Raw genomic sequence first — 18,670 nt, 5'->3', positions numbered from 1 at the left:
TTCATGTTTAAACTGAATGTATGTAACTGAATAGACAGAGCGAGACAGGGAGGAAGTGAGTGTGTGAACTAGAGACCCAAACAAAGGACAGTGGAGTAAAGTTCATGGTTAAGCCCAATATTTACTTCATGTATGAAATGTCTTTCCACGCACTCATACAGCGACGGCAACGTGTGTATCCGCAGGTCAATCTTCCCCGTCCATCCATCCTTCAGGGTGCTGGCTCTGGCGGAGCCCCCCGTTGTGGGTGCCAGTACGAGCAGCAGCGGAGGTCCGCAGCAGTGGCTGGGTCCGGAGCTGCTCACTATGTTCCTCTACCACACGGTCACCCCGATGGCCAGAGCAGAGGAGATGGACCTCATACAGGGGCTGGTGAGACACACCCAAGTTTCCTTCTTTGCAGAATTTATTTTATTACCGATAAACCGGATTGGTGGACAGTTGGTCGGGTTAAGGGTGGCAGCCTTCTTGTATCGTGCTCTTTTAAATAATTACAATGTCCCGATTATTAAATGTTGCTATGCATGTTGCCTATATGGAAGCCGTTGGAGATTTACATTTTGATGCGGTGTCATAATTAAACTTAATGTTGATGTGCCTCACTGATTAACAAGAACAACCCCTGAGCCCTGAGCAAAAAGAGGGAGTTTAGTAATACGAAGCGTCTTGCAGCAGCTCCGAGACATGTCTTTGATAACTGTTATTTATTAATTATGTCATCTTCTATTTCTTGCCTCCAAGCTTTTGAACAGTAGCAAATTGTTTTGCCAGAGACATGAAAGCTTCCAAATGTGAAACACGGCTCTATTCTGGATGTGTGATTAACGAGTCAAGAGGGCAGGGAGACTGGGAGTTTAACAGTGCAGGGGCTATTACAGGAAAAGTGGTATTTATACTCAGCCTGGACTTGCCTAAACAAACGGAGTTGGTAAACGGATGTGACATTTCATTATTGGCCTTTCGTGGAGCTCAGCAACAGGAGTTTTTTTTTTCTCCAAATAAATGGAGACTTGGCAGCGACACCGTTAAGGTGTAATGTTAAACAACTTGTTGGCCTCGCGCACAAAGTGAAGTACAGACCTTGTTTGGGTATTCGCTGGGATGTCGCATGGTTTGGTTCACCTGACGTGTAAGCCGCTCTCAGGTGTCTTGATGCCATTCGGTTAGTTGTTGGGTAGAAGTATTTTGAATCTTTCTCAAACATAAAGTTTATTTATCTGTGGTTCTGTCATCTTCAGGCTGTGATGGTGATTTGTTGTGGACTTTCTGTCCTTTATTTGATTGTGTGACTGCACATAGAGACACGGAGAAAGAGGGGGGGGGGGAACGTTGCCATTACAAAGCAAGACTGTTGGATTCAGCTGCACTAGTTTGAGCTGGGTGTACCTAATAAACTGGCAAAGGTAAAGGAGTGTATGTATCAACAGGGAAAAAGCAGTTTTGGCAAAACTATATCAAAACACCCGTTTACAAACTCTCACACACGGACAAGTCTGAAGGACTTTTAGTGGGTTTTAGTAATTTATATGCAAATGTCCATTTTGTGGGTGAAGTATTTCTCTAGATCCACTTCTCTCCTCATCTAAACACCGTCCTCTTCATCCGTCCTTCTCATCTCTTTTTTTTCTTTAGACTCGTGACGTTCCAAAGGAAGCAGCCGAGCAGCTCCTGCACCTCACACACAGTCTCCGCAAGACAAACAACCCCACAGTAAGTGCAAGGATGTGTTTGCATGCACTTACCGGTTTGTTTACATGCGTGCGTTCTGAGTAATTTATTTATGTATGGTGTGTGTGTGTGTGTGTGTGTGTGTGTCTCCAGGCGCAGTCTCTGGCCTCTTCTCTCTCCACCAGACAGCTGCTGAGGATCTGTCGCCGTCTCTCTCAGTACCCCGAGGAGAGCATCGCTCACGCTGTCAATAAGGCCTGTCTTTCCAGGTACACACAAATACACACGCTCAAACTCAAAAGTGTTTTTTCTGGGTTATGATGCACTTTCAAATCAATACTATATGATGATGTGCACTAGTGATGAAGTGTGTGCATGTGTGTCTTAGGTTCCTGCCCAGCCTGGCCCGTGCCTCTCTTGATAAAAGCCTCGCCAACTGCTCCATACAGGACGCACCAGATCCAGCTGAACGCACCCGAGACTTCAGCTGTAAGTCCCAGTCAGCCGTCTAGATCAAATACATATTTAACTACTCAGGGTTTCTAATACATTTCTTAGAGTAAATAGAGTTTTTGCGGTGTAATTAGCAGATGGGTGACACTGTCAGATGTTGCTTCCTGTGTAAGTGACAGTAATAATGAGGCGCACAACCACCATTTAGTATCAACATTTAAAAAATGACAATGCGTCAGAGGCCTAGATTTTGAATTGGGGTTAAAGTGGGAACTCATAAGTCCAGAAGACAAATAAGCAAGCCAGAGTCTCCAGACAGCAAGTCACAATGTGGGTCAGGGCTTCAAGAAACAATCGCCTCCGTCAGCAAATGTGATTGAAGAAGCTTCTGAGTTCTCGTGGCGTCACACACACACACACACACACACACACACACACACACACACACACACACACACACACACACACACACACACAGTGACTGCATCTCCTGTATTTCCCCAGGTTCGACAAAGGATGGTGTGTTGACTATTGGCAACGTGTCTGCTCCCGTCTACAGCGCCACTGAGAAAATGAAGATTCCAGATGTGCTCTTCTACGATAATGCCCAGGTAAATACGCACTAACTCACACCACGGAGTATACTGATGTGTATATACTGTGTATTCTTTACCACACAATATTCATAGCAGCGTTCATTCGTGGTTCAGTGAGGACGTCCTCCACCTCTGATCTTTTCTTTTCCCCTTTAGTCTCATTCTTGTTGTTTTTAATATAACTCTGTCCTTGTTGCAGTGTGTGACATTGTTTCATTATGAAGGATTTTACTTTTAGTTCTGGTATTAGCTGATATTTTCCAGGGCCATGCACTTCGTAGTTGCCTCTTGGCTCCTTTTTTTTCCAGATACACAGAGATGCTAATCTCAGTCCTGGCCCAGTACTCTGCAACTTCATTGATGGATTTTATTGGATAAGAAAGCAATCTGACTTTTATTCTCCTCTGTATGTCTCTGTGTGTGTGCGGCAGGAAACCAGGTTTTAGTTGTGATCGTTCTAACAAAGAGGAAAAGTAAAGCAAAATCAGTTCGTACCTTAAATCTATAAAGAGATAGAAACAGACGTCATGCTGTTTTAGAGATAAACAGAAGGCTGTACAGGATGGAAACAGCGAGGAGTCATGTTGAGGTTTGACAGTTTTTGTTTCTTTCAGACTCCAAAAATACGACAGTCACCTCCCACTTTATGCAGCGAATGTCCAAGTGTGCGTACTGCAGGTGTGAAAACAGGCAGGACTCCGAGTTATTCTTTTGTCACTGTACACGTTCAATGCTGAAGTACGCTTGCTTCTTATATATTGTGCACTCGTATATAATCACAAAGCCCTTATTGCGGGAGAACGGTGTTTTATTTTTTAAATGTTGCTAAGCACATTGTCTATATGGATGGAATAGAGATTTAAACTTTGCTGAGGTGTCTAAATTGAACTTAATGTTAACCTTAATGGTACACTGATGAACAAGAACATTTTGAAATGGCACTTCATATCAAAAAAAAGTTGCCGACCTCTGATCTAAAGACATGACGCTCTGACATCCTCTGGCAACACTGATGGCGCAATGTGACCCAGATTTCTCTCTGTCCTGATTCTACTCTTTTTTTTCTGCTCGTGTTGGAGACTGAAATAAAAGTGGCTGAGATAAGATGAGAGCAACGAGGATGCCCTACTTTTGTTAAAATGACCTGTTTTCTGTCTTCAGAGCAGAAGCCCGGTTGTAAAATCACAGGGAGCAGAAGAGAGAGAAAGCAAACTTCCACATTTTCTACCCAAGCTCATGTGGTTTTAAGATTAATTTTATGTTCAAACGGGGACAGCAGAACTCTCTTCATAATGTGTGAAATGCAATTCACCACAATGCCCGTCTGGGTCCAATCAAGTCAATAAAAGTAATGTCTTATCTGTTTCTCTGTTTTAAATCTCTCTGCAGCACATAATGGTGATGGAAGACATGTTGAAGGACTTCCTTTTAGGAGAGCACCTCCTCTTGGTGGGCAACCAGGTGAGTGACGTATCGTAGTGCTTATGTGCAAAATACTGGTACTTAAAAGTCCCAATGCCCCCCCCCAGAAAAGAGCCCTGTTTAGACAGGGCCTCAGGAGCCTTTATCCATGGAGGTCCAATTATGATTTATGACGTTGGTGTCATGCTGAATGAACAGAGCTTGGACTTGTGCTTGCAGAAGGGGCTTTATCTAATTTCCTCAGTGTCTCAGTGAAGAAGGCCACACATGTCAGCCCTGTTAGAGCGTTATGAAACAAGCTCCCTGCACCCTCGTGTCACCCTCCACAACCCACCCGCTCGCAGCTCACTGGGGGGGGCGTGAGGAAGCATGTAGCACCTCCTTCGGGGACACTCTGCACCCCCACTCCCTAATGTGCGGGATTAAAGGAGGAAGAGGGGGAGTGGAATTGGACTTTTGTTGTACTGGCAGCCCAGCTGTGTGTTTTTCTGCAGTGATGTTTTATGTGTGCGTGCGCTCGTGAGAGAGACCGAGTGGGAAAAGCTATTTGCATGGGCGAAGCTGAGACATTAGGAGCTGTCAGAGCGGCTTACCGGACGTCTGACAGACCGGCCGAGGGGCTCAGCAGCCGTCCAGCGGAGGGCAGGCTCTGTGGGAAGCCAGTGGGAGTCCCAGAAAACAGCCCCTGTCAGAACGTAGCACCGTCAAACAGGGACACAACTCGGCTCTACCTCTCTGCACATGGAATAGACACCTCTTTACATCCCTACAGCCTATGTTACTGAAACACAGTTGGTGTGAGATGATTTCATTACATTGTGCTGGTTGCTAATTGTATTTTTTTTTACTCTTATCTTTCCATAGGGCGTCGGTAAGAATAAAATAGTGGACCGATTCCTGCACCTTCTGAACAGGCCCAGAGAATACCTACAGCTCCACAGGTGAGCAGAAAGCAGATGTTTTACATAAATACTTTCTCTCTTTACCGAGAGTCTTATGGAGAATTATGTCAGTCACCGTGGTGTCTTTATTCTCTTTTTATAATCCTGTCTCAGTTTCTTCAGCTTCTCTTTTGTCCCACTTTCTTCCATTCTGGGTCACCGTCTCAAACTTTCTCTGAGAAGCTTTCTCCAGAAAAGCACAATAGGTTATTTTTCAATTTCGATTTATTTTCAGACCGCTCATGTGAATCTAGCTCACATGTTCATGTGTGGAGTTTTTTTCATGTCTGGGTCACCAGCTGACAGCTGCGGAACAGTTAACAACTTCGTTATCAGTTGTTAATTGAGGGATGATTTATTGTTTTTGTGCAATAAAAGTTCACATATTTGAGAATCTCTATAACAGGATATGAGTTTCTAAAACAGTCCTAACTGTATCTGCTGTGGTTGGTAAATTAGGATGCTGTTAAGACCAAATAATCACATGTTTCTTTTAAGTATTTTTTTTTTTTCCAATAGGAGGAACAAAGAAACCCTATTTAAGGGAGATGTGAGCAGCCAGCATTTTCGCTTACCCCCCTGCCAGACTTCCCATCAAAGGGTGTCAAAAACTATTTTGGTCCTCAGTAAATCAGGCCATCCTTCACAACACATGCCCGTATTAAAGAGGAACCATTTCAAGAAGTCCTCGTTTCTGGTCCACTGATTATTTTTATACTCACACGATCGCACCTCCGATAAATGAGGTCATTCATAGATGAATGTGTTGTGTGCTGTGAAAACAGCCTTACTGTTGAACGTAGAGCAACCGGAGGCAGAGGTGGGCCGTGTGTTGATCTTGGCACCAATAAGATGGCAGTATCATCTTATTATTATATATATTATTATAGTATAAGAGTGTCAATGACCTGATCATGGGAGAAAGGCACCAAACAGAGGGCTAATAAAAGTCATCACTTGTACAAACCTGAAGAACTGTATCGGTTCAATCTCCTCAACGAGATCACGGTGAAGCATCAGCAGCACATCTACGTAGAAGCAACCAATTTCTCCTCTCGATCCCCGTACGTTTTAATTTGTCAAAGTCTTGTGAAAGTCGTCGTGGAGCTGGGCATGGATGTGGCCTGGTTAGCTACTGTAGCAGCAGCTAATATTAGACCGGGGCAGAAGCAGGAGAGGATCTGTGCATGTGGCTTTCGGGGAGCCTGTGACTGAAAGCCTACAGAGATGTGGCTCAAAAAAGCAAGAGCGATGCAGCCAACCAGGAAGGAAACTAGGACAGCTCCTGGGTCACACTGAGAGATATCAGGGGGAGGGAGGGAATGTATGAAGAGAGAGATGTGTTCGGAGAAAGAGGGTGAGATCATTTTGGACGCCGCAGGGGAATCGAAGCTGTTTGGGAGATGCTTCAACGTTATGTTTGTGTCGCCGGCCTGTTGAACTCGAGCACAGTGTTACTGACACCCTTTTTCACTGGCCTGCATCTTTGGTGATCAAATGGTCTTCAGGTAAAGAAAAAAACTACACACAAGTGCCCTTTAGACGTGTGAGATATGTTGACCAAAACCACCTCTGGGGGTCAATGAAGAGCTACATGATGCTCTGATACGTTGCATTGGAAAAACCAAAATAAACGTGAAATGAAATGTCAAGCTTTGTTTTTATTGCTCCTTCAGAGATACGACCGTCCAGACTCTGACCCTGCAGCCTTCAGTCCGAGATGGCATCATCATGTACGAGGACTCGCCTCTGGTCAGTCAGTCACACAAGACGCACACACTTTTACTTTTACAGGATCATTCCTCCTGCAGTTAATATTTTACAACCATGCACAGAGTGTTGACACCAGGTCAGCACATTCATAAAAATAGTATGAGATATTCACCGGTTCTGGTCCTGAAGGTATTCAGCTGGCGGTGTGTCCTTCTGATGCCAAGAGACGTTGACATCTTGTCCTCTGCAATGTACTGTACACGTTAAAGTACTTCTCTTTGTGAAGAGACATTAATGTGTGAATGTGCCTCAGCCACCCAGACTGTAGTTCAACAACAACAACTTCCCATTTAAAGTCTCATGGAATTGGGACTGTCTACATTTGGGGGTGGCATAAAGGACGCACCCCCAAAGCGCTCCACTGATAACATTTAGGGGTTTACTTTGCAGCACACATCAGTTAGAAAGGAGTCATCAAACATCTCCTGCTCTGTAAATCTGCAGTCCTGCCCGACGTTCAGTGAGTGGGAGACGGCAGCACATTCACTTGGCTGAGCACCAGCCATCTTTTTCTGTCTCTGCCGCCCACCCTCCAAACTGCTCCCAGCCATTTCCTCCTCCCTCCTCCGTTTTACCGACTCCCCTTCATGTCTGACTTCATTTCAGCTTTTTCACAGCAGACATTCGATGGCTCAATCCATTGAACGACCCAGTTAGCCATGCCAACGAGGCAACGTGCTGAATAGCAAAAACTGTTAACACCTACATGAAACGAGGCCATTACTAATGTAGTCATGCATTGATTTACATGATCTTAAAATATCAATGTTCCCATAAAAATGATTACGGCTATAGTTCCTACCTCAACAGGTGCAACAGGAGAGAAAGGGACAGTCTGTACACACCAAGCCCAAAGGAATAACTGGGCATGTTGGGCCTTTAAAAGTGAAATTGAGGTCACGCTTCTCACCATAACTGTTACATGTGCGTGTTGTTTCCTGACAAGAGGAACAAGAGGTTCAGCAATACTTTTTTTTTACTACATTATTACACGGATGTTTTTGTGTGTGTGTGCGCAGGTGAAGGCAGTGAAACTGGGTCACATATTGGTGATTGACGAGGCGGACAAAGCGCCCACTAACGTCACCTGCATCCTCAAAACCCTGGTGGAGAGCGGAGAGATGATCCTGGCCGACGGACGCAGAATCATCTCAGGTACACACACACACACACACACACACACACTTACAGGGCTTAACACCTTGACAGACGACATGTCCCAGATACAGAAGCGGGACCAGATGGACGAGTTGAAGATTGGATGTCTCAGAAGACAAACACAAGTAAAACATCAGATGCAGGGCCACTAAAGGAGGCTTAGGATAAAAGCCTTTATGGACAGGTACCAGTAAATTCTGGAGCCAAGCTGGACTATAAACGTGTATATTTTCCAAGTAGTCCCACGTAATCACAGTAGTTGCTGACGGCTTCTCCATTCCTGAGAGGCTCTTCCTCCCAGAGGAATGTAAACACGACCGTGAGACTTCATAAACACAAGCTTGAGACAGCTTCACGATGCTATCAGGACTCTAGAGGTGTGTGAGACTCAGTCACACAAATCAAATCAAAACCGAGGCAGGGACAAGAAGTACGAGTACTTGTTTTGTTGTGTTTGCTTGTCATGTCTGCTGACTGCGACCGTGTCTCCTGAAAAAGATCCACGAGAAGCTGAGGGGAGGCCCAACACCATAGTCATGCACCCAGACTTCAGGATGCTCGTCCTCGCTAACCGACCTGGCTTTCCCTTCCTGGGCAATGACTTTTTCGGAGCTCTAGGTACACACACACACACACACACACACACACACGCATGCACAACACCCACAGCCTGGAGCAGAGGACTTGTAATCTTCTCTTTATTTAATAACAAACTCATATAAAAGACCAAGCACCTCTGATGCATTGGGAAAGGAAATTGGGACCGATGCAGCTCCTGTCAGATTAGCTGATGTAAGCGTTCTTTGCCCTTTTGTATCAAAGGAAAACAAATTTGACTGTCATTCAAGTTTTACTTAAAGTTCTCCAGAGCTGTCAAAGTCACAGCAGCTGTTTCATTGCTTGTCTACATCTGTAGGTTTAGGGTTATGGTTATAATGTCAGCGCCTAGTTTCAGCTGTTTGGCATCAGTGCTACTGTCTTTGTTGCAGAGCGCAGCAAAGTGCTCGGCTTCAGGTTTAGGTATATGTGTAAAAAACAAACATAGTATGACCACATAAAGAGCAGATATTTCTTTAGTAAAGTTATGAGCAATGGAGTGACAGTATCACTACAGGGAAGAGTGACTTGTTATTGTCCTCTGATCAGGTGATATTTTCAGCTGCCATGCTGTGGACAATCCAAAGCCCCAGGCGGAGCTGGCAATGCTTAAACAGTACGGCCCCGACGTTCCCGACGCTACGCTGCAGAAGCTGGTGGGCGCCTTTGGAGACCTGAGGTCCATGGCCGACCGGGGCACCATCACCTACCCCTACTCCACCCGAGAGGTGGTCAACATAGTCAAACACCTCCAGGTAAGAAGACCCATACGATGCATATCTTTTTGTTATTTTATCAGGTGTGGTCTCAGACTATTGTTTTATTAATATTTCATAAAGATTATGTGACCTTAATCCTGCACTGCTAGATGCTTTAATAATGCAAGAGAGTGTCCTCACAGCACAGCTGTGACAGAGAGGGAAGACCCTGTTCCTGCCTCAGTCTAGACTGACGAGAACACACACACACACACACACACACACACACACACACACACACACACACACACACACACACACACACACACACACACACTTCAACATACATCGTTACACAGGATTGGTCATATAATCGGCAGTTGTTGGAGAGAGTTTTCACTCCGGTTCTTCCCCTGATTATGCTAGAAAAGAACTAAATATAAAATAGAGGTGTGTTTGCAGCTTGTTTGTGTGAAGGGCCGCATGCAGGAGAACACACACACGCTTATTTTGTTTGCATTTGATGATCAGGGTTGTCACGTCTCATTGTGGTCTTTGGTCTTAAGAAACAGTCTTTAGCCCGGAGAGGAAGAATAAACACCCAGAAGAACAAGAACAGGGCTCCCAGAGGAGGGAAATTCAGACTCCAGCTTGTGCTACTGCCGATCAATAATTCAGTGCACGGGCACGAGCCCTTATGTTTGATTTCCCCACTGGCCACCCTGTTGCGTCATCAATCACCACCACTATTGACGTCTGCAGGAGTGGGACAGATACAGGCGGATTTAGTCTTCTTTCGAGGCAATAGCCAATACAGGCTCTAATCACCGTTTCACATTTGGTCATAATTGTACCTTTGTGCTAACTTGGAACCCAGATCAATACAGCCCAATGCTCTTTACATACAATCAATGTTTTAGTTGTAACCAGTTGGGATGAAGCCGTCATTGATCGTGCAGCCGTTTAAAGGCCTAACCGTGTAATTACATTGTACGTCCGACAGTGCCATAATAGTCCTAACAATGCCCCCAGGATTCAGGGCGGTTCAGTCATTACAAGCGTTGTGTCCTTTTAAAAATGTGTACAAACATCCGATTACAGCTTCAAGATTACTCACATCAAGACTAGACATGCTGCTGCCGGAGCGAAGGGTGAGGTCACGTGTACGACTGCTGCAACTATTATGTTCGTTTATCATCCATCAGTTATTTTGTCAATTGATCCGCACTTAGGCCGAGTATTGAACCTCTGTAGTTTTATCGACCATGTACCAGATTCATAATCCTGTTGGCCTGAATAATGTTTAAACAGCTATCTGATGAAGGAAGAAGCAGAGTTCTTACATAACTCCTTGTGTGTAGACATTTAACCTTTCAGAACTTTGCCTAGTTTTGTAGAGAAAACATTTTTCATGGTATCAAAAATCTGTTTTTTTGTATCTGCACCGAGAGTCGTGTATTTTTTTACACACAAACAACACCCAGCCCTTATCAGGCTTCATTTTTTAGTCTTCAAAATTGTCCAAAAATCATGAGAAATGCCTGTTTTAAAGTTACCAGTAGCACCTGGATGATGTTTCTCAACGTTTTTGTTTTTCTTGAGGGTTTAAAAGTGAAGTCTCTGCTCCTGCTGACAGCATCTCTCCCTCTCTCCCGCTCCGTTCGTCTTCCTTCATTGCCTATTTACCAACCTATCACCATAGTTACTGTGCAATACAGAGAATTTATTGAGGCAATATAACTTGTATCTCTCCAATTATATCACAAACGCAATAACTAAGGGTGCCTCGACTGTCAGTGTTGTGGCCAGAGTCTAGAGAGGAGTTGCCTTCAAGATAGCGTGTCTCTTCTCCAGACCGTGTCCCTGCATTGACCCCCGTTGAACAACTTTCTTTAACCCTCTTCATTCCATTTTCTCTGCTTTTTCCCCCTATTTTTCATCCTACTTGCCACCCTTCCTGCTCCCTTTTTTCTCATTCCTCTCACTATCCTCCCCGTCTACTTCCTCTTCTCCACCTTTTTTCCCCCCTCCCATACCTTCCTCCTCCTCCACCTTCTTCTAAACCACAGAAATTCCCAGACGAGGGTTTGGCCAACGTGGTGCGAAATGTCTTCGACTTTGACTCGTACAACAAAGACACGCGAGAGGTTCTGATCGAAGCGCTGCACAAGCACGGGATTCCCATCGGAGCCAAGCCCAGCTCCGTCACACTGGCTAAGGAGTAAGCAAGGCATCAGGAGCACACGGATGACACACACACACACACACACACACGCACGTTAAAGGCACATCCAGTACATGACTGATGCTCAGACAGACTGTCATGAGTTACAGAGAGAGGTTAGAGTGACGTCATTGACGTTCTACCTGGCTCTGTTATGGATCTCATTGAGACTAGGACGATACAAAGCCTCAGCAGTGAGCCACCACAGCTAAACTAAAGTTCACTCAGTCTATGTTTCCACTTTTCATATTGACTGGTGGGACCAAAGTACAATAAGAGCTTGTACTCGGTGCTTGTACTTCTTATTGTACCTTTTAGAGAGGACTAGTGACCAATAATGTCGTCCACTCAGCAGTCCTCATCGGAGAAACTTTCTTTTTCTTGCCGAGTGGAACCCACTATTGGAAACCCATTAGAGGGTTCTAGTCAATTAACCCGCAAGTCACCATAACCTGCAGCGGTGATCATCTCTTGTCAGATAATTCAACTTTATCAGAACCTATAGAAGCTTCATCTTAACAAACAACAGAAAGATACTAAAACAAACACTTAATTTCACAATCAAGATAAGCATGTATTCCCACACACACACACACACTCTTCTTGCTGAGAGTGCACCTGTTCGACGTCATTTTCTGATTTTAGAGTATCTGTAACTTTTAGAAATGAAATCCTGAAATGCTTGAAATCGGCTGATGTTGTCTTTGGCCCTCTGACTGGTTTCAGACTGAATTAAAGGGACAGTTCACCCCGCACTCAAAAATACGTCGTATCTTTCCTCTTACCTGTTGTGCCGTTTATGAATCTAGATTGTTTTGGTGTGAGTTACCGAGTGTTGGAGATATCGACCGTAGAGATGTCTGCCTTCTCCAACATATAATGGAACTAGATGGCATTCGGCTTGAGGCGCTTAAAGCGCCCAAAGTATAGCAATTTCATGCAGTATCAATTATTTTTGCATTAATGGACGAAAGGTTCGCGCTTGTGAGAGCGCGATATGTAAACACTAATGGTGTGGTGTAACATTAGCTTGCTCAGTGGTGATGGGTGAGCCTGCACCAGCGAATGTAGATGCACGCTTCCTTCTGCGCAGCGGTACGGTCGACGGGTGTAGTTCGGTCGAGAGAAAATAGTTCCCCCATGAAACTGCTCACAACTAGTCACATTAGTTCCATTATATTCAGGAGAAGACCGACGTCTCTACGACCGATATCTCCAACACTCTGCAACAATTTAGATTTATAAAAAGCACCACCGGTAAGAGGAAAACTATGTATTTTTGATTTTGGGGTGAACTGTCCCCTTCAACTTTGAGGCTTCCATGAAGTCTTCACACTGCTTCCTGAAGTGTTAACTGAATGGCGGACTAGATCATTCACATTACCTCACCTCTCCCATAAGGGAAAGATCATATTCTAATATCCACTACTTTGTCTCTTCATGCACAGTTTTGTCTTTTAAATAAAGGAAAATATTTGTTTCTTCTGTCTCCTGTGGTTTCATTTGACACATTCAAAAATTCAATCTCATGAATCGCTCAAGTGACATCTTGAGAACAGAGCAGAGCAGAAACAAGTATTTTCCTTGAGCAATTACGCAGCTGATTGTACACATTTGTTCCATTATGTCCGTACTGGCATTATCCGTGCTCGGAGGGCCTTTTGTGTCTTTTGGGGTCTGTGTTTTAAGAAGCCCATCTTGAACAATTTATCTCCCACAACATCTCGTGTACATAACAGCAAATATATTTGTCTCTTGGTTTCCAATTTTGGACATGGAAAACAAGAAAACATGGAAAACAAGAAACGGTTCCTCTAATGTGTCTCATTATTTTTCCATTCATAGAAATATTTACGGTTAAGAGGATTGTTCATCGTCCAAGCCGTTTATCCACTTCGAATTTCTGTGTGTTTTGTGGTTGTGTTGCATCTTTCACCCCACCTGCAGCCAATAAGGCCGTGGCCACAATCCAGCTATGATTCATAAGAAGACCAGTAAACATCTGGCCAGACACAACAAGCTGAGCAGGGACACACACACACACACACACACACACACACACACACACACACACACACACACACACACACACACACACACACACACACACACACACACACACACACACACACACACACACACACACACACACACACACACAGTCACTTGTCCCACATTGGCTTCGCCCTCTCTAGAGAGAGCTGGGATCAAATTAAATTTTATGTTTTTATGAAATCCCACTCGGAGCCGAATACGGCTTCCATCTGAACTCATTTTGCGGTTTCCATGTTGATGCACTTATAAGATGAGTTCATTTCATTTGAAGTGGGGGATGCAAAAATTGTGACAGTGAAACCCATAATTTTCCATAATGGACCATCAGAAAGCCACAGGATTTGTGCCATGGTGCTCTTTAAAAAAAAAAAAAAAACATGCACACAACTTGATATATTTTGATCTCAGGAATCCACCATTTTGCAGTTCTTACCAAGCACTTTAATCTTTAGGTTGCCCCTGCCGGAGGCCAAGATGACGGGGTACTGGACAATAAACCAAGCCGGCAACGCTCGACGCAAACTGCTCTGTCCCACTGAGACACACTCCATAGACGTCAAGGTAAACACTCAAAGGAAAACACACTCCGATCTTCAAAGTTTACCATGAGCAGAGATTCCTTCACATCTCCCATATGTGGTGATACAGGCCAGTTATTAGTACTTGTAAAAATATATAAACAAATGATATAATCCTGTGCCACTGTAACACAGTTCCACAAACTTTCGACCATCAACATTAAACAGCAGTGTTGCTTTCATGCACTGTTTCGTGTGTGTAACGGTGTTGTCTTGTGTTTCCAGGGCCCCGTGTTTCTGCGTGTTCAGAGTTCCCCCTGCAACAGACAGGAAAGCAGGGCTTTGAGCTTCAGCGAAGAGAAAGCCCACTGGCAGATTCCCATCAATGAAGTCAACATCATCTGCGATGTCGCCACCAAAGATGGTATATATACACACACACAAACAACACTATCCTGCTACACATTCTCAGGTCTCCGTGTTCATTTAGGGATATATATTCAAGGATCCAGTGGAGGAGGAGAATGTAGGTGCACAGCTATGCGGTGGGCTAGACACTCCAAGGAAGGTTGAAGACCAGAGATGTCTTTTACAGTTTTTAATGGAAACTATTGTTGAACTGGGAAAACATCATTGGATTGAACACAACTACTTCAATGATAGTGATGACGAATCAGAAAGGGATAAGATACCATGAGCGAGCGTTAGATCAAACCTGATTCAACGGTCAAATGTGTCTGGATATAGACACAAACGTATAACGGTATTAATAATAATCCCACATTCCCTCTGTTTTTGTGTTTTCAGATGTGCTGTACGTAGCCACGTGTAACCCCGTGTCACTGTACTCCATGAAGGAGCGGGGGGAGACGATTCAGTGCATGGAGCTTTACGACGTCTTCCCCAGGACCATCAGTGGCGCCTGGCAGCCCTTTGTCACCGTCGCACCCCTTGGGAGTCCTCTTGATGGACAGGTGGTGCTGCACGAGGAGCAGGTTGGCACACAAACACAAGGCCTGTATGATACGTGATGATCACACCAATAAGATTCAATGAGTTTTTGTCTAAATCTTTATGGAAAAACATGCCCAGGATGTTGATCATGTTAAAGGTACCCTGTAGGTTCCATCACATGTTTTTCACCAAAACACTCAGAACCTGCGATACCTCCATTTATAAAATCAACTAAACAGGGGAGTGGGAGGTGTGTCAGGGGAGCCCACACTGTCACTAACTACACTTCTTCTCTTCTATCGCGTCTTTGTCTTCTGTGAGCGCCCTATGCGGTTGACATAAATATATATATCACCTCCTCCTCGAGCGTAGGTGTCATGTGAACGAGGATTAAAAACCTCTAAAAACAGGACAGACACCTGACCATAAAACGAGAAACCACCAGAATGTTATCATGGGACGATGGACATCGTTACCCACACACCAGTACTGTAAATGTCAGTTTTAATTGTGTTATGTGGAACACCATACAAGAACAATGTGGAACGTGTAAACAGTCTTTGTATTTACTAAAACACAACTCCACTCACAGACTGTCAGTGTTCACAAAGGAACCAGATCTCTTTTGTCTGATGTCCTTGTTTACTGACAAGTATAACACGTTAACGTTACAAAAAAACTGGCATTGACATTTTTTTTTTCAGATCCTCCCGGATTCAAAATAGCTTTGCTCAAGTTTGTTTGAGTTTCTCAAAATGGTTGGTGGTTAGCGGTTGTTTGAACCTCTCTCACCCCCATAAGACCACGGCCTATGACGGCAGAGCGCAAGACAAGAACAATGAATGTTAGCTATTTCTCCAGAAGCAGAACACTTTTACAGCTGGTGCATATTAGGCAAGAGGAGGCCTTCTAAAAATACCGTGGTGATGGATCATGTTGCGTCTGTCTCAAAATGAAGAGGTCCAGACAACAGCAAGTTCATTCACAGGTCATTGGCCATCCTGGAAAACCACACACACACACTAGGCATTGACACATAAATGCACACACAAACACTTTCTAGTGAAAGCAGACAAAAAAAAACATAAAAATGTTCGAGGACATGCAAAAAAAACCCTCAAAGACAAAATGACATAACACCCCTGCCTGTCAGAAGACACAGCCACATGTAGGACAGACACGTGTGCTCACGCATGTACGCACTCCCTCCATAGGCAGTGTATGTTTAGAATCAGGAAATGGGGTTTGCCTTCTCCGAATAGCTCGACCGGTCCTCGGTACAGTCGTGTGTATGTCAGGAATGGGAGGCCGTAAGGAAGCCATTAGTGTGAAGCAGGGCAACCGGGGCCGAGGCCAGCTCCCCTGTGGCTCCCGCTCATAAAACTCAATTGAAGATGAAGCCTAGTGCGTCACAAACGAAAGCCTTTAGCACAGGTCACCCAATACACACTATGTAAATATATATATATATCGAGACTGAGATATGCTATTGCTCAACTAATATAAATGTAAGAGTCAAACAAACGCAGAAGAGAATATGTAAAATTAATTGAAGTGACTTGCAGTGCTGTGTTCTAATCAGGTTGAGTTAATTCAGATCAACGTGGTTCCGCCTGGAAATGAGCTCCTTCTGTTGGCTGTAGGAGAAGAAAAAGTTATTTACAAAAAGGATTCATTGTTACATGTGACTTTACCTTGAGTCCAAATCATCTTTGTGGTATAAAACTGAAACAAACAGTTTTAAAAAACTGAAACCGTTGCACATTTGTAGCAACGAAGATATGCATGAAAAGACGAGACGAGGCAGAACTGTAGCAGCCGGATCAATCAGGAGGGAAATGTCCGCAGGCATGAGGAACGCTTGAGAAAGCAGTGTGGCTCTGACACAGGAAGCTCGAGCAGTGGTACTAAACAGAGAAAAGCAAAATGCAGAAATCGTTGCTTGACTCATTAACTAGTCTCTGAAAAACAATAATAGAGAGCCGGGAACCGGAGGGTGGGAGATTCAGGTCCCGCACGGACCAGGTGTGGACTGGGCACTGCCGAGATGTCCTTGAGCAAGACACTGTACCCCTAACTGTCCCTGCTGCTGCTTCTTCTTCTTCTAATGCATTTAAATCACATCTGATAATTTGAGACTCTATGTTTATAATCAATGTTGCATATGCAGTATCTTCCAATACTCAGAATATTCATAATTTTCGGTCATACATTACATTTAATACTATAGTTTGATGTTATAACATTTTATTCTGAATCCAGTCTTGCTCTGACCTTTCCATTCCGCTCTCTTTCAGAGTAACACAGTGCTCCATTTGGACATGGTGACGGGCGCCGTGCGGAGGCTTATGTTGTCTCCGGACACGGATCAGCCGTCCACCAAAGCCTCCAGCTGGTGGAGCAGTAAGGAGCAACAGGTACACAGCACATCAACTAGATAATATGTCATGTATCCAGTTTTACACAAGGACTAGTAATCATTTACACTTCACATATTTATACATCTGTGATAAATTAGGATCATTCCAAAGCAGTGTGTGGACTCAATGTGTTGTGTGCATTGACTGTTTGCAGGGAGCGCATAAAATGTGCCACGACTTCGCCCACAAAAACTGGCTCCTCTTCTATAAGGAGGAGGGGTAAGCTGCTCCAATCTCAGCTAAATCCTCCACGACGCCGTTAAACGGCGCTATCTCGGCCCTGCGCTGGTTGTTAATCGCTGTTGTGTTTGTTTGTGTGTGTGCAGCAACCAGCTGGACGTGCTGGACGTGCTGGAGGGCCGGGTTCACTCCATCTCACTTCCCATCAACCTGAAGTCTGTCCACCTGGTGGCAGAGGACCGCTGGCTGCTGCTGGAGAGCAACACCAACCAGTGAGTAAGGGACGGACCCCTACTGAGGGTGTTGAAGTTTGAATTCACTCGTAATGCGACGTACTGATTGTGTCACTGAATAGGAAGTTCCTGCTGACTAAGCCCATGAATATGTCAGCTGAAGACTCGGGCGTGTGTCAGCTCCACAGCATCAGCGAGGACTCGGTCAGCTCAGGCCACGGAGCCAGCTCAGGTAAATATAACCGTCAGGACGTGAAGGATGGACTATTGAAACGATAGTCACATGAATTGCACTGCTACGGTATTCTCTAGGGCTCTCTCCACACAAGTGTTTTAGTTTATCTCATCATTTCCTTCTCCATCGCTCTCTCTGCTCCATCGTGCTCTGTTTGGCCCCGTCCTCTCCCAGATGAGGCGTCCGTCCCCCAGATGCTGTCGTGTGAGCAGCTCCCCAACGAGAACCTCAGCGCCGCTCTGGACCAGAAGATTGTTTCCCCCAACCGCATACTGGCCGACAGCGGCTCCTTCGCCCGGGTCGTTGTGGGCTTCCCAGACCTCGTGGTGAGCTTATGAAAGGACATGGTTGAAAATAATAATAATAATAATAATTGTGGGTTAACGTTTGTGACGTGTGAAGCTTTTTTCCAGATTTGAATTAATCATTAATGCTGCTCGGGACTGTGGAGTGGCAATAGATAGAACAAATATATATATTAAAACAATCTACACATTTGTGCACACAAGATAGAATTTGTTCCCTCAATTTCATTCATTTAAGTG

General features: G+C 44.6%; 1 protein-coding gene across 1 annotated transcript in view; it reads left to right on the top strand.

Moving 5' to 3' along the window:
* The window catches only part of vwa8 (von Willebrand factor A domain containing 8), a 54,146-nt gene that overhangs the window by 15,654 nt on the left and 19,822 nt on the right, over window positions 1-18,670 (top strand). Inside the window, exons 14-33 of the mRNA XM_079170940.1 lie at window positions 186-372; window positions 1,633-1,710; window positions 1,822-1,937; window positions 2,057-2,157; window positions 2,626-2,732; window positions 4,107-4,178; window positions 5,004-5,080; window positions 6,757-6,832; window positions 7,873-8,008; window positions 8,510-8,629; window positions 9,158-9,363; window positions 11,376-11,527; window positions 14,038-14,146; window positions 14,389-14,527; window positions 14,911-15,098; window positions 17,355-17,474; window positions 17,632-17,696; window positions 17,804-17,929; window positions 18,013-18,122; window positions 18,300-18,451. Coding sequence (XP_079027066.1) covers window positions 186-372; window positions 1,633-1,710; window positions 1,822-1,937; window positions 2,057-2,157; window positions 2,626-2,732; window positions 4,107-4,178; window positions 5,004-5,080; window positions 6,757-6,832; window positions 7,873-8,008; window positions 8,510-8,629; window positions 9,158-9,363; window positions 11,376-11,527; window positions 14,038-14,146; window positions 14,389-14,527; window positions 14,911-15,098; window positions 17,355-17,474; window positions 17,632-17,696; window positions 17,804-17,929; window positions 18,013-18,122; window positions 18,300-18,451 — 2,437 coding nt within the window. The remainder of the gene's footprint in view (window positions 1-185; window positions 373-1,632; window positions 1,711-1,821; window positions 1,938-2,056; window positions 2,158-2,625; window positions 2,733-4,106; window positions 4,179-5,003; window positions 5,081-6,756; window positions 6,833-7,872; window positions 8,009-8,509; window positions 8,630-9,157; window positions 9,364-11,375; window positions 11,528-14,037; window positions 14,147-14,388; window positions 14,528-14,910; window positions 15,099-17,354; window positions 17,475-17,631; window positions 17,697-17,803; window positions 17,930-18,012; window positions 18,123-18,299; window positions 18,452-18,670) is intronic.

The sequence above is a fragment of the Pholis gunnellus genome (genome assembly GCF_910591455.1).
Source record: "Pholis gunnellus genome assembly, chromosome: 12".
NCBI classification, from domain to species: domain Eukaryota; kingdom Metazoa; phylum Chordata; class Actinopteri; order Perciformes; family Pholidae; genus Pholis; species Pholis gunnellus.
This window is presented reverse-complemented; position numbering and strand designations above follow the sequence as displayed.